Source organism: Squalius cephalus (genome assembly GCF_949319135.1).
Source record: "Squalius cephalus genome assembly, chromosome: 16".
In the NCBI taxonomy this organism is placed as follows: Eukaryota; Metazoa; Chordata; class Actinopteri; order Cypriniformes; family Leuciscidae; genus Squalius; species Squalius cephalus.
Genome location: NC_137137.1, coordinates 12,146,328 through 12,162,981, shown reverse-complemented (window position 1 = coordinate 12,162,981; position 16,654 = coordinate 12,146,328). Strand labels below are relative to the sequence as shown.

Genomic DNA, 16,654 nt, shown 5'->3' with positions numbered 1-16,654 from the left:
ACACTCAGCTGAATGGATAGTTCACCCAAAAATGTAAATTCTTATTCAAATCCTTCCATATCTTTATGACTTTCTTTCTTATGTGAAACATAAAAAAGAAGATATTTTGAAACTGTTTCAAAACTGTTTTTGTCCATACAATGAAAGTTAGAGTTTGGACAAAAAAAATTGGACAAAACATTTATTGTATAGACAAAAAAGAGACGTTTTGTTTTTTAACAACTTATTTTGTGTTACGTTTTGCTTCATTAGTAATGTTTTGCGTATTTTCATTTCTCATTGCCAAATTAAGAATGTGGGTTATTTTATTTTATTTAACTTCTGACTCTTAATTAGAGAGATGAAAGAAACTGAAATTTGTATTTACTGTGATTTCTATCAGAATAACATTGTGATGACACTTTTATTAATAATTATTTGATGAGAGTGATGTGACTGAGTTTTTGTCTGAGATTTGTGGACACTACAGTACAGTAATTTGACCACTATGTGCCAAAAATAATAATTGAATTCATTCTCAGTACAGTATGCATATACCCAAAGAAAACCACTTTGATGTTAATATCTACATACTGTAGTAAGCCTATACTTCAATCATATGCACAGCAGGCACTGTGTCCATTCAAAGTTCAAATAAAGCCTTTGCCTCTGGCATTACAGCCCTGAAAAAAAAGGAAATTATGCATAGATCAATGTTTAGTTCACGTGTGAACAGCCTTGTTTGAAATGAACATCTGAATGAATGAGTTCTCCTCAGCAGGGTGTTTCAGGGGCCAAGAACTTCCCAGGGGGTAGGAAAACAACACTGAATAAATAATCAATTCCCCCATTCTATCTTATTTTAATTGCCGCATGATGTTAAATATCTTCCCCTGTCCAGATTTTCTGTGTGCACATCCAGGATTATACCACACAAAATATTAGTTTTCTGTAGGCCATAGGCTAAGTCCACACACTCCATCTTGATAAGCAAAAGAAAGTGGGACAGAAGTTGAGAGGGCGAGGTGGAATAAATTACGGCATTAACTCTCCTGCATCTCTCCGCCTTTAATTAGGAAAGACATTAGTAGCCTAAACTCCACACACTCACACTATGCTTTAGGACAAGATAAATATTCTTTCTCTGTGAAGTAAGTTTGCATGATGAACGTCTTCCCAGCTTGCATTGTGTTGTGGCATAAAACCTAAGCACTTTGTGATGTGTCATGGATTTAACTGCTCGCCCAGGAGCAGTGTGTTTGTGCGTGAACCCTGTGAGTCAGTCCAAAACACAAGTGTGTGCACAGAGCTGTGCCAGGGAAACAAATACCTGAGATATGGAGTTTGCATTTGTATATTTGTGTTGAATTGATGCTTCTCTCTTTCTGTGCAAAGGATGTGTCAGGCCTTTGTTTGTATTGCTGATGTATGCCACAAAGCAAACGTTATAAAGTCACCTCTCTCTCTCATTTTTACTGAAGAGATTGTTTCTCACCTGCACTCACACATTATATATGGACTAGTTGAACCAAATGAGCGGCAGGTTAAAGGATACACCATATTTTAGCAGAGCAGCTCCCTTCTTTCTGCCTATTTCATTTCATCCTCACAGGTCAGGTCCCGTAGCTCGTAATTAGCTTTTTTCTGACGCATTTTTTAAAAGTTATGCTTCAGATGAATTTTATTATCTCTCTCTCTGTACTTTACTGGAATCATTGTTATGCATATACTATTGTCTAATTGATCCAAGTGACAGTTGACATTTATGTTACAAAATATTTCTATTACAAATAAAGGCTGTTCTTTTGAACTTTATCAAAAAAACCTGAAAAAAGGGTTTGCACAAAACAAAAATAGCAGCACTACTGTTTCTAACATTTCCAACAAGAATCATGTTACACTGATGTCTGGAGTAATGGCTGCTGAAAATTCAGCTTTGTCATCACAGGAATAAATGACATTTTAAAAATATATTAAAATAGAAAACAGCTATTTTAACTTGTAATCCAACAATATACAATTTGTTACAGATTTTTTAGATTAAATAAATGCAGTCTTGGTGAGCAAAAGAGATCTTACCAACCCCAAACTTTTATTTTGATTTTATTCTCTCTTTTTTTTGTTAAATGTTGTACATGCGAGTTAGTTTGTATATATTTTGTCCAACAACAAAAAATTGTTTCAAAAGAAGCCAAAGCTTCGAGATGGAGTATGGGAGTGGAGCAACGGCGATTTAATCTCATAGCATTCTGTAATCACTCCACTCCTGGTTTTCCATTTACCACAAGGGAAGCCATTTAAATAAAATGATATAAACTAAACGTTTAGCATGTCATTGTCAACCTCACCAGGAGCCATGTTTGTTTGTGTCTATCTGTTTACATGGCTAGACTGATCTGTCTCTGCTTTGTATCTCTTACTGTGAAGAGATATTCTGTAAGGTTATACTTCCTATTTAGGCCTGTTAACATTTCAATTAAAAAATGTTTTCTCTTTATTACCCTCTTTTCCCCCCCTGTTTAGCAATACCCTTACAAAAGAGCTCCTTACCTACTGTATATGTGTCTATATAAAAGAAAAGGAAATGGGCTTTGCTTTTGTTAACGTAAGCATACTTCACTTTGTATCACCTGCCTGGCTCTCTGTTATTAAAGGGAGAATGTGATTGAATTTTCCGAGACTTGGTTTCGCATCTACTGTAGTGTATACAGTACAAAAGAGTTTTTACACCTCGAAATTCTTTCTTTTCCTTATTTTTTTATTTTTTTTCATTTATGGAAAATGATCCCTTCTCGGGCCCGGAGGTGCTGCCTTTGATGTTTCAAATGCCCTTTTCCTTCATATATTTGTGCATGAAATTTGTCTCTATGAAACAGAAAGTAATATTCCACACCCAGTGTGTGTTATCTTTAAACCGTACCCTCCCAGGAGTTTCATTTCTGTGAGGGCTTATGTTTGACTGTATCATGCATACTCAAATACGCTCTTTTTCATTGCCAATAAAATACTGCTGGCAAGGCAAAGAAAGTCCTCAAGCTGTTCTTTTCTTTTCCTCTCTGTCTCTCTCTTTTCCTTTTTTCATCTCCCTCTCTTTTTATCCCTCAGTGTAATCGTGAAGAGCGAGGAGTGGAGATATTTTAAGGAGTTGACGAAGACTCTGACTCCTCTAGAGGAGGAGATGTTTCACCTAAAGGAGAGCACACTGACACCACAGGTTTACCTGCGGCCCAAAGAAAGCGTCCACATCCCCTTCAAGTACCAGACCTTCGTCTGTGGTCGCACATTCCCTCTTCAGGTAAATCTAGAGGAAACTTTTGTTGTTGTTTTGTGTTTTTAAATGTACTTTTCACCCATTTTATTGATACTACTACTACTATTTGTCCATGTTATTTTATTTTGCTTTGTTTTTGAAATTTATATGTATAAAATGTTTTATTTGTGGTAATAATAATAAGAAAGTATTATTATAACTTATATACATGGGCCACCACAGACAAAAAAAAAAAGTCTAGACAGGCCACTACGTGCACTCAAGTGAATCTTCCCATCAATAAAGCAGTCAAAATGGGCTTTCACACTGGAGGGACGTTTTCATAGTTCCTATAACTATTAGCAGAAGTACCTACTTTTTGGCGTGTTCGTACCGCAGGAACTGGGAACGAATTTAGCTATAGGAACTCCTTTTGAGGGAACTAAATTAGCTCCTACTTCAGAGTACGGTCTATCCCAGCACAATAGGAACTACCAGTGACGTAAGTGTTTGTTATTTGGCCGAACAGATGCTATACGAAACACGACACCTTGCATTTTTAGAAAGCTGTGTAAGCACACAGTTTACATATACTTACTCCACAAACTAACATATAGAAAGCTAATGTTAATGGCACATAAACATACAGAAAGCTAATGTTAATGGCACATAAACATACAGAAAGCTAATGTTAATGGCATTTACCTGTTGCCTTTGTCTGTGCTGTTGTGTTCTTGTGCAACCTAGAAAATGGTCCTAAGTGAAAATTTAGTTCTTGGGGGGCCACACTGGTTCCTATAACTGATTTTCTATTACTACCCAGTGCAAAAGCCCCTAAACAGGAGACTGTGAACTGTCCGCTGAACTGCTGATGCTGGTAAACAACATCATCAGGAGAAAATGTGGACGATTTCATTGTTTTTGTGTGTTGTACTGTAGTGTAAATCAACCATGAACGATGTGCCATCTGAGCAACTGCATTTGTTTCCTCATTTCCCTTTTCCACTGATGAGACTTGGATTAGTTCACATGTTTCCGGATTAATTGGATTTGGGTTTGTTTATAGTCTGTAGTATCACAGAGGCACCCACAACTGAAGGAGGGAGGTTAAATTGACTCAAAGCATCTGCAATAATAAAATGGATTAAAAACAGCCTCATCCAGACAGCCTAAACAGACCTGTCCATACAATGTTTTCCCATTCCGTAATGACATTATTTCAATGTGATTGTTCTCTCACTGAATAGCGCACAGTTTATGATGACTCTGCTGTCATATTGCAGGATACTGAAAGCTTAAAGATTTCAAGAAGTCCACAGATGGCTCAGAAACATCTGTCCAATACAATTCAAGCCAAATCCATCAAGGTAAGAGCTTAGCGCTCACTGTACTGCTGAGCACACACACGAACACAAACTCTTTCTATACAGCCTGATTAGTAGTTGTTCAGACAGAGAAGTGGGCCGGCACTTCTGCAGTGGCTCCTACAATCCAGACTGAAAACACGACTTGGTCAACAACAGTAAAACTGAATGTAACTGATGCACTCTTACAAAAAAAAAACAAAAAAAAAAACAGGCTGAAGTTACTTGTTTTTGTGTTGCTGTATGTATTTTTAGGCAAGTACGGCACCTGTCTACTTGATTATGTAAATACCGAAATCTCCAAATGATTAGATCTGCTTTTTTTCCAAGAGAAACCTGCTTAATTGAGATAAAGAGATGACTCTTGATCACATCTTACATTGAGTTATCCCATTAATAAGCTTTTAATTTTTAACTGTGTGTTTGAAACTTGACCTGAATAAGCAAATACATTTCATATTAACCTGCCAATATTATTACTTACATGTGATTAATATCATAAGTCTCAAACACACAGTTAAAAATGAAAAGCTTATTAATCTTACATTGAGTTATCCCATTAATAAGCTTTTCATTTTTAACTGTGTTTGAGACTTGACCTGAATAAGCAAATACATTTCATATTAACCTGCCAATATTATTACTTACATTTGATTAATATCATAAGTCTGTTAATGAGAAACATTGATCAACTCCTTTGATTCATATTTCATAATCAGGTCCACACCGAATCTTAGCACCCGCCCTGCAGATTTTCACAGAATTTGCGCATCATTCTCATATCTCTACACTTCCGCCACCCCTACATGTTGTATTAAATATTTTGTTGAATTAATGGTTTCAGATACCAGTACTCTCAGCTCTGCGTAGGCCTGTCACAATTATTTGATCTAACTGTGATTATTGTGCCCCTCAAATTCAAAAAAAAATTTGACACCCAAATAAAGGATAAAGCAAATATAGAAATACACTTTTTATCTCTCTGTTTCTGAGATGTGCACACACTGTTTGTGATGACTCACGTCACACTCACATAAAAGCATTAACAAGGATAAACAGTGCATAGTGAACACAAAGACCTCCAGTTTCAATATGATTAGGCGTTCATGTAATTGCAAATGTTCTTGGTAGTTTTGCCCAACATTTGACACACAGTATTACAGATAAGGAGATTAACTGCTTAATCCATTTCTGTGGAAGTAGAATAAAAGTATATAGTGTATATATATTATTGTATGCACAGTATATTATATCAAAGTATGGAGTTGGTAGTAATATATATTATATATTATAGTGTATATATATATTATATATATAATATATATTTACTAATATGGAAAATCAGTAATATTGTGAAATATTATTAATTTAAAATAACTGTCTTGTAGTTAAGTATATTTTAAAATGTAATTTATTCCTGTGATGGCAAAGCTGAATTACTTCAGCATAATTGCTCCAGTGTTCAGAGTCACATGATCCTTCAGAAATCATTCTAAAATGCTGATTTGATGCTCAAGAAACATTTCTGATTATTATTAATGTTGAAAACAGTTGTCGCTTAATATTTTTGATAAATTTAGAAAGAAAAAAAGAACAGCATTTATTTTAAATGTAAGTCTTTACTGTTACATTTCATCAATTTAATTCATCCTTATTGAATAAAAGTATTAATTTATTTTTAAAAAAATCCTATTGACACCCACCTTTTGAACTGTATATTAAATTATATTATATAATATATTCATAAAATACAAAAAGATTCCATCTGATTCTATTCATTACCTATCTTTACATTTGTATATGTTTATGCATATTTGCACCACCTGACTGCTGCAGATTCATTTCGGTGTTGATAGTGTTGTCTTAGAAACACATAAATCCGAGTCTGAAGACGTGAACTGTTCCACTGACAGGCAGGTATGACATCGGACCGAATGCAATGATTGGGCGAACATTTTTTTGGTTTTGAGACTTCCACCGATGATATATGTAAAAAATAATAATGTTTTGACCACTTCTATCATTGATTGCTATCAGGATGTGAAGAGAGTTTCAACCAGAATAACAAAAAGTGTTTATGAAACAAATTGTCTACTCTACCTTTAAACTGTGAAGCAAGTCTGTGTGTGGGTTGATGAGCTATTCTATGGCATTATGGTTTATTGTTCCTTTGGGCAGTTGACGCCATATGTAGCTTAGAGAGACTGATGCCCTGCAGGATTGCTGGCACACACACACATCCACACACAAAACTCCCATATCATTTTTAGGTCAGTTGGGGTCAAACATTGCTGTGCACAAACTGATATCACCTACAGAGGAGTGTCAATGGGTTGTCTTGAGCTGTGAATCTGACAGCCAGCTTGACTGTATCTCACGCGAGAGAGGTTATGCACTCAGACTGCAGATGACTCAAGGTACTTGATATCGCAGTACATACTGTCAGTGCTGTTCATTCAGTGTGGAATGATTTCAGATAGGTCTGTCACTTATTGGTAGACCTTGACCACCTCTGCTGAAAAGAGCAGCTTAGACCATCATATTGGTTCAGGGTGGTTTATGCTGGTTTGGTGCTATACTACAAAGAAATCTCACGAGTTGCAAGTTCAATTTCGTTCAATAGTTTGAAAAAGTCAACTTTATTTAGATAGCGCTTTATACAATACAGATTGTTTCAAAGCATCTTCACAACAGTACACAAGAAAATAACAGAATCAATGATGCTGAATTATGAACGATGAACTGAATGATGCTGAATGAAGAACTTCATCAAATATGAGGCTAATTTTAATTCTACAGTAAAGCAGCTCTAAAAAGACAAGAGTGTCATTCAGCTCAAGTCAGTGTTGGCTAAGTTCAGTTCAATTACTGAGAAAAGTTCATCAATTATAAAACGAGTTCAATTCAGTTGTAAGCAGCCCAGTAGTGCTGTAATTTAACTCAATTCAGTTCAAGTTTTGTTCAATGTCAGTGGGGCAAGGCATTGCCTCAGGACAAATATTACAAAACATTTTGAAAGTTTATCTATAAGATTTTTTTTGCATAAATCTTTTATTGCATAAAATTTGATGTAAAATAAAAGTATATATCATATAATAAAAATATATGCATATCATATGTATAAAACAATGTAAGATAGACATTTATGCTTTTAGACCATCTACAATGCCTTGCCCCATATACATCCATTGTAAGTGGATTACTGTACCGGTACATGCAATTTTGTTTTTACAAACTGTGGGAGAAAATTACTGTCTGTGGTAATTGACAGCATGTCGCTGATGCGGTCAATATCTGTCAGTTTAACTTGTTGTGAACCCAGAACATTCCAATAGACTTAGTTCTCCTGTTAGCATTTTGCAGGAATACCATTCAAAATGTGTGTAGCTTGCAGCCGATCTGCTTGTCTTACAGGTGTTGTTCCGTGGGGAAGACAGAAAGCCTCTGGCGATCTGCCAGGTGGATGTTGAACCGACGCCACATGTGGTGGACCAGACCTTCCGTTTCTACCATCCTGAACTCACCTTCCTAAAGAAGGCCATTCGCCTGCCTGCAGCCTGGGACGACACAGCAGGTGCTGCTCATTACAAACATATCTGCCGCTGTGTGCGCACATACATAAACATGCACTCACAAACACACTTCAGTGTCTGCTATTAGTCCTGAACTAAAGACCTCATTTGTGCTCTGTCTCCTTTTGTACTTGCTCACAGATGGTTCCGCCACCCTTCATGTGCGTTGCAGCGACCCCAATGTCATCTGCCACACCACCAACCTGGTGAGCCAATCAGGAGTCACTCCTAATAGCAGCCAGCCAATCAGAATGGGGTTGAGTTATTAGTTAATGTCTGAGCTTTGTGCTGACTCATTGTTACGTCAAGGCTGCACACCTGTTACAAGACTATTATTTTTAATGTTTATTTTTGTCTTTTTTTTTTTTTTTTCATAAAATACTATTTTATATATATATATATATATATATATATATATATATATATATATATATATATATATATATATATATATTAAAATTTTTACATTAGTAACTGTCAAAACTAATCCGCTATTCATTATTGATACAAAAATATTGTCATTTTAATCTATTATAATTTTCTATTTTTTTTATTATGTGTCATACAAGACTATTATTTTCATATGTATTATTCATGAAAGACTTATTTGAATATTTTCATAAAATATTATTTTATAATTATTTTTTCATGCAAGTGCTTATTGTTCATAAAATATTTATTATTATATTTTTTATAAAATATTATGTTTTTCTTTCAAATCTATTATTTTTGTATATATTTTTCGTAAAAAACTTTAATAGTTTTATTTATTTTTCATTAGTAATCAGTCAGATGAGTTAATCATTACTGATGAAACATTATGAATTTATCTTTCATTTTCTTACGTTTTGAAATTGTAGACTCCAGAAGAACCACAGGATGTTTACCTGAAAGTACCTGGTAGCCCAAGCCCACAGATAAGGAAATTCTTCATTACCATTTTCACGTATGTACACCTCCTTTTGCACCATTTCCCTTACAGTATGTGTGTGTACATAAAAGTTCACTCGTCTTAGGAGAGTGAGAACCTGTTAATTTTCACTCTTCCAGATGCACAGAGAGGTGTGTGTGTGCGAACTTCTGTTTTGGCTGCGTGTGTGCGTGTGTGTGAAAGCCTGGTCCCTGATTAATTCCTTCATGTGTGATTAATGACATTTGCTTAATCAGGATGTCTCATTTACTGTCTGATTGCATCAGATCATAATATTCATTTATTCATCAAAATCTGTGACATCTCTGAGTTCATAATCAGTGAACATGAATAAAAACACAATTTTAGAACCTGCACATCACACATATCTCACTGGAACTGGAACCAGCGAGAGTGACAGCAACACGTATTAATTAAAAGCAGTCAGTTCACTTGCTTATTATAACTTATGTAATATTATATAATTATATAACATTTTAATTAAGAGATTCCTGAATCCTTTTGACCTAAAATATTTTACTTGACAAACTCTCCTATTTCAATAATTTTTTTATGGGTATAATTTATGGGTCTCTGATGTTGCTTAATGATCACATGAAGGTAAAAAAAAAAATCATATATGTATATATTTTAGTAAATTAAGTTAATTTAAGTTTTTATTTTAGAATATTAATTTATTTTAATTTATTTTAATTAGTTTATTTACCATCTGCACCCGAAAACAATCTGCAATTCCCTCACAAATCTCCAGGGGTTTTGCAAAACCCTGTTTTAATTTTTGTAATCTACTATGATAAATATTATAATAGTATAATATTTCCTGATCACCAAACAATGAAAATGTAGTTTGTCAGCGGAGCAAATGCATTGGTATCCACTCTTATTAGCGAGTTCGTAATGGACTTAATGGTTTTAAATGATTGAACAACAGACAAGCTCATCAGACACACAGAGTTTTTGAGAAATTTTAATAACCAGGAAATCAATCAGCTGTAGTCCCCCCCCCCCCCCCCCCCCCCCAACAACAGCTGCTGCTAAGGACAACACACCAGCCAAGGACGGTAGAAACGTTCTCGAAATTTTGTCCCTTGAGCTTGAGCCCCTTCAGGCAGGGTGAAGAGCTCACGCACAAAGTCCTTTATTTTTAATATAGTCAAACTCAAGAAACCCTGGCAGGCAGAATAACATCAACATCTGCAAACCTCCTGCGGGAACACGTCTGCCGCTGGCACGTGGGATGCTCTTAAAGAAAGGGTGAATGAATGAATTTAAAAACGGTGACATTTGGGTCTCTCTGAACATCTCTCTTTTGAAGATTTGAGATATGTGTGTGTCCCTCTCAGGGGAAGTGCGGCCTGTCAGGCCTGTCCTGCTATTGTGTCAGTGTATATGAAGAGGAAAGTGATAAAGTGTCTTTTGTGTGTCCTTTTTCTGTGTCAATCTCTCTATGGCAGTGACCCTTGGCTGGCCTCCCCTGCGCAGATCTGGCAGGTATACGTGCATTACCTGCAAAGGATGGACCTGAGCTGTGTGTGCGGCACTCTGAGCTGGCATTCGCTGGTTCTGCGCGGCACGCAAGTTATTCGCAGGGTCAAGTGCTACACGTCGCCTCCCCTCGAGCTTCAGGTACGCATAGCAGGGTCAAAGTAAAACACACTGATCGGGGTACAGAGCTCTGATGGGGGATTATGTGGCCTTTTTTCCTAAAATGGGAGAATGATGAAAAATAATGAGATGGTAAGTAAGGTGACTAGGTTATCTGGATTTTTTATTTTTCGAATATTTGTTTTATTTGAGAGCTTTCAAAATGATTTAAAAGTTGAACTAAATAATTGCACATATTTCTGTGATTTTGTAATCATAAATCACACATTGAATCCCCAAATACAATGTACAATTAACAAGGCGAAATTCAATGTTCAGATGTTTCTTTAATGTCAACTTTTTACCAATCAAGGCCAGTATTTGAAGATAAACGTATATACAATTATAATTATAGCCAGTTGACATTTTATTTCAAAGCCATAATCTTTTAGCATTTAAACTACAAATTCACAGTGCCGGTTTTGTATATATATTTTTTTTAACAATTACAGAACAAAATCAATCTTATAATAACCTTTATTTTAAATAAACTAACAACAGTTATGTAAACCCATGATAATTGTCTATTTAAAATTAATTACATTATTTTTTTTATACGTTAAACAGCCTATATTAATCGCAGAAAGTAATGTTATTTTTTACATTTGATGTATTTAGCATCAGTGATTTTACAGGTTATGGATTTAGAGACAGTTTTAGTATTCCGTATGGCAGTTTAATTGTTTAGTCACTCTTATTAGCCTACACGTTTGCTGAATTTCTGTCAGTTACCACATCAAAGGTGGAGCAAATGTAGGGCAACTAGTATGAAAATATGTAGGTTTAGATCTCATGAAATAAGTAAAGAGCACGGAGTCAGATGTTGTTGGGTCGCAGCAGTATCATTAACTTGTGTTCAGCACATTGCAGCAAAGAAAGTAGAGCTTTAATGCAAATAATGAATAATGAAAGGTGGATTATACGAGCATCATAAATCTCAAAATGTGTATTTCCTGTTATTCGAAATATGCAAGCAGAGCAAATACAGCAGCTCCCTTGTCAACAGTGCACTGTGTGCTCGTAGCAACCTTACTTTTGGTTTAATTGGCCGTGTGCTAATGTTATACAGCAGGTGCCAAGAAAAGATGATGAAGCAAAGTAGCTATACATTATGAGCTTCAGGTGCAGCCTCATGTTTTCTGAAGTTCTGCAGAGGAGTGTTCCCTGAAGTTGCTTTTTGCTGTGTGGGTTTTCTGTGGGTTTTTTTTTTGTGGTTGATGCCAGAAGCTCTATGAGCATAAGATCTGTTTGTCTGTTCTAGGTGGATCCAGTTGAGGTTTTTGCTCTTCCTGCTCAGGGAATTCAAGATATCCATGTAGGGCTGAGGGCTCTGCGCCCTGGAAGCCGTTTCTTTTACCTCAATGTAGTCGATGTGGACACACGGCAGCTAGTCGCCTCCTGGTTGCTGTGCATAACATGCCGACAGCCTGTAATATCCAAGGTTAGTAAGCAAAATGCATTAATACAGTGCAACAGTAGGGTTCAAACCACATTCACTAAAATAAATTGATTTGTGACAACTTATTAACCTTTCAATAACTATATACCATGAGCTCCAATGTTGTTTAGTGTATTTATGTGTATTGTGTATCGTACATGTAAATCATCCTCAATAAGAGACATGTATATTTGTGTACACCACTGTTCTTTTGAACTTGCTATTCATTAAAGAATGCTGAAAAATATCACGGTTTCCACAAAAATATCAAGCAGCACAACTGTTTTGAGAATGATTTCTGAAGGATTATGTGACACTGAAGTAATGGCTGTTGAAAATTCAGCTTTGCCATCATATGATTAATTACATTTTAAATATATGAAAAGAGTCATTTAAAATGGTAATATTTCACAATATTACTCTTCTACTATATTTTAATAAAATAATTGTATTTATTATTTTTGTTTGCACTTTTTTCTCAAAAGTTGTGCTTTTAGCTGTGAAAATGTGAGACATGGTTCACAGTGACATCACGTGTAGCAGAGGAATGGCAAGAACTGAACGGGTCGTTAAATTTCAGCTCTGTGACAGAGGGTGTAGTGCATGAAGTCAGTGCCATTGATTTAAACCTGATGTTTTTACTTCAGTTATTTTACAGTATTTCTCTCTGTATCTGCTTTAATCTCCCCAGGCATTTGAAATCAACGTTCCTGTAGACAGAGGGAAGGGCAGCAATAAGAAAATCAGTTTCACAAACCCCTACTCTTCCTCTAGGGTATTCAATCTCCGCACAGACCGCCCAGACCTGCTTCAGTTTAAAGAGGAGCAATTTCAGGTAAGAGAATCCAAAGCTAATTCTTGTTCTATCAACTTTACTAGGAGGCCGTGCTGTGTAACATTGAATAAGAACCATATTGTCAAAGCCCCATCCACCAGAAAGGTGTCTAGAGCCCAGAGGAGAAGGATCTTGACATGTCTCTGTCTAGGAATCAATTTCTGTCTCTCTAAACTGTCATTCTTAGACACGTTTCACAGTATGTGAAGTTCTCTGTATATTGGAGAACTCAATTTGTGCCCTGGCCACTCTCGCAATGCCGGTCCCCTGAGGAAACCATAAAGCTGCAGTCCAAAAAAAAGGGCGAAAAGAGAGAGATTGTCACAGTCAGGCCAGGAACGTCAATATCTCTTACCTTTAGGGCTCAGAATGATGCGTGTTGGACTTACAGCTCTACGTTAGACTTCAATTAAAAGCTGTTAATTGATTAGGTGATCAATACACAACCGTTGGCTATTACTCCAAAAGGAGACAGAGAACATTAGTTAGCCACAGGGACAGTGTCTCGGATATATTAGTGTGGCTTTGGGGGGCTCAAAGTAATTTTTCCTGATCATCATTTTGCACAGAAACTGTGTAAAACAGAACAGGCTAAAATGTTAATTTCATCATTCAGTGCCCTTATTGATCGCGGTAAGGTTTAGTGAGTTTCACACCCCATATCTGGGCAATAAATAGCGAAACAATGTGAAATATGCAAGTGACAGTATTGAACAGAACGGATTAATGATACCTCAGCGTCAAATAAAAGCTGTAAAGCTCATAAAGAAAGGAAATGGCCTGTTCCATTTTCTTGCTAGTCAACACAGCTTCAATTATCTTCTCTCGCGCTGGATTTATGGGGTCTATATTTTTGAAAAATGTGACTGAAGATGTTGCTTTTTTTCCTCTTCAAGAAATAACAACTGTGTCATCGTAAAATAGGCACAGAGCCAAAAGACAACAGAACAATCGATACATGCGTGCTTTTGAGGAGATTATGAACTAAATCCTCGTCTGTGTTCCATATGTCTTAGTCAGCCATTAGAGATAATGTATAAAGACAAAGAGAGAGCAATTTCTCTCATCTTTCTCTAAACACTGGAGTGCAACCAATTTCTGACACAACAGAGCTCAGGAAAAGCAATGGAAGTAGTAAGGAATTTAACGATTTTCGTTTCGTTTCCAATTCTACTTAAATAATTAGTTCACCCAAAACACATAATCCACTCAAACTCGTGTCGTTCTAAACCCCGAATGGCTTTATTTCTTTATGTGGAAGAACATCCTGGCCAGTCTTTTCAATGAAATGAAAGTGAATGAGGACAGGGCTGTAAAGCTTCCAAAATGACAAACATAAAAGAATCAGAAGTCGTTCACAGCACTAAATTCACAAAAAGCTATCGTATGACAAAAGAATATATAGTTGTATGGACTACTTTTCTACTCCTGTGTTACTTTCATATACTTGAAATTTATTCCATTGAAAAAAAATCGATGGATTCCATGAAAAAAAAAAAAAATCCATGGATGTCTTTTAGTGTTCTATGGAAAATAGAATGTGATACAGGTTTAGAATGATATAATGGTAAGTGTAAACGATGACAGAAGTTGAACTTTTCTTTTGATGATTCTTTTAAAACAATGATTTGCACACTCAAAAGCTGAGGTACACAGCAAATTAAATAAAATGAGTACTGATCTTCTTGTATTTTATTATTTCCATCTTTGACGTAAGAATGCAGACATTAGGGAATAAGTGTTATTTTTGTGAACTAAAACATTTTCAGTAATTGAAATAAAGCTGTACTAAAATAAAATATACATATCAGATGAAAAAAGTTGACTTGCCAACTAACTGAAAACTAACTGAAAAAAGTATGAAAATTACTAAAACTGAAATTGAACACACAAAAACACACAGAGCAAAATTACTAAAAATTAAAAATAAAACCCTAATAAAATATTAATAAATTCTGCAATAGTCTATAAATAACACTGTATAGAATCAGCTTCATTATAAATAAACATATACCTGATTTAGCTATTCTTTGCTGCTTTGTTTTTACATACCTGTAATTTTTTTTGTGTGTGCATATATGCAAATACATACGCATTAATGTGCGTGTGTGTGTTGTAGATTGGGGGAGGGGAACCCTACACCATCGGCCTGCGCTTTGCTCCAAGTCAGAACCCCGGCATGGAAGAGATTCTCATCTTCATCAATGACAAACAGGATAAGAACGAGGACACTTACTGTTTTAGGGTTCAGTACAGATAACACAACACCATCACGCTGCATTATAGCTGTTGCTTTTGCCCACAAACAGACCATTAACCAGTGGATTGATGTGGATTTACTCACATCATGGACATCATGGACATGTATTTTTGCTTAAACGGTGCGATAAGTTAATCTACATAACATGAGATGTATTGAAGTACAGAGCAAGCATACTCTATAGATAAGCAGACAAAGCTCATTGAGTAGATGGAATCTCTCACGTGCGCTTGAGTAAAGCCACCCTGTGGTGCTGAAGGCTGAAACAGAAGAGATTTTCTGTAGAGCTGATGCTCATATCGGCGCTCTTGGTGTGTGTGTTTATGGTTTACGCTGAACCCCTGCTGTTATGTGTCATTAGCTGCGGAGAGCTGATGGCCACTTGCCCAGGACTTCAGCTCTAGATCTTCAAAAAGCTAGACGTGTATGTAAGATCAATCATTTTATTAAGTGTTTACGTTTGCACTCACTGAGAATAGAGTGCTTAATTTTGGGGAAGAAAATGCAGCCATCCTTTATATTTTTTACTGTATTTTTTGTACTAGCATCAATAAAAAAAAGATCTGATTTTTGAGTGTGATTCTTTGCATCAATGACAACATTCTATGCCAAACAGCACTTGTGTTTGTGTGTTTGCAGTAGCTGTGAAGGGGTTTCTATTAACATCCGTAGACTAATCTCCTGGCTCCTATTAGAGCTACAGCTGCCCGAGTCTGACAACAACCAAATAACCTGCCAGCTAACCAGTCCAGATATGGAAGACAGGTGGAAAACACAAAAAGGACCATAAAAGAGAGAACATACTGAAAATTTACAGTGAAAAATATACTAGAATTTGTCTTAATTCTTTGTTTTTTGAGGAATAAAAATGCAAGTTAAATTTATAAATGAAACTGGCAAGGAATTGGCCAATTTTGCCAAAATTAAGCTGTCATTCAGTAGGAGCTAGCTAGTTTGTAAACAGATTATTTGTGGGTATCTATAAATATACAGTAGTGTTTTTATTTGGAAAGGATGCATTCATTTAGTTTAATTAAAACAGTTAATACTTGAGCACCAAATCAGCATATTAAAATGATTTCTGAAGGATCATATGACACAAGACAATTCAGCTTTGCCATCACCGGGATAATTTACATTTCAAAATATAATCAAATCGGAAACAGCCATTTTAAATTGTAATAATATTACTGTATAAATGCACCCTTGATACACTCGAGAGACTGTGGGTCTGCAACCAAAGTTATTGGCATGTATGAATCTCTATATCTGCAGTAGACTTCAGTAAATAATTTTAATAAGCTAACACAATACATGACGAAGGCGTCAGCCAACACGACATTAAAAAGTTACCATAGTTTAAAAGCCTGTAATATTGAGT

At 35.8% G+C, this 16,654-nt stretch overlaps 1 protein-coding gene across 4 annotated transcripts in view; it reads left to right on the top strand.

The window, feature by feature from the left end:
• The window catches only part of nphp4 (nephronophthisis 4), a 160,809-nt gene extending 144,963 nt beyond the window's left edge, over positions 1 to 15,846 (top strand). For all 4 annotated transcript variants that reach the window (XM_079896120.1, XM_079896121.1, XM_079896119.1 and 1 more), the window contains 9 exons: positions 3,085 to 3,274; positions 4,513 to 4,596; positions 8,008 to 8,167; positions 8,307 to 8,371; positions 9,026 to 9,111; positions 10,551 to 10,722; positions 12,002 to 12,181; positions 12,870 to 13,013; positions 15,133 to 15,846. In XM_079896120.1, coding sequence (XP_079752246.1) covers positions 3,085 to 3,274; positions 4,513 to 4,596; positions 8,008 to 8,167; positions 8,307 to 8,371; positions 9,026 to 9,111; positions 10,551 to 10,722; positions 12,002 to 12,181; positions 12,870 to 13,013; positions 15,133 to 15,273 — 1,222 coding nt within the window. In that variant the 3' untranslated portion in view covers positions 15,274 to 15,846. The remainder of the gene's footprint in view (positions 1 to 3,084; positions 3,275 to 4,512; positions 4,597 to 8,007; positions 8,168 to 8,306; positions 8,372 to 9,025; positions 9,112 to 10,550; positions 10,723 to 12,001; positions 12,182 to 12,869; positions 13,014 to 15,132) is intronic.
• The last annotated feature ends 808 nt before the right edge of the window (positions 15,847 to 16,654 follow it).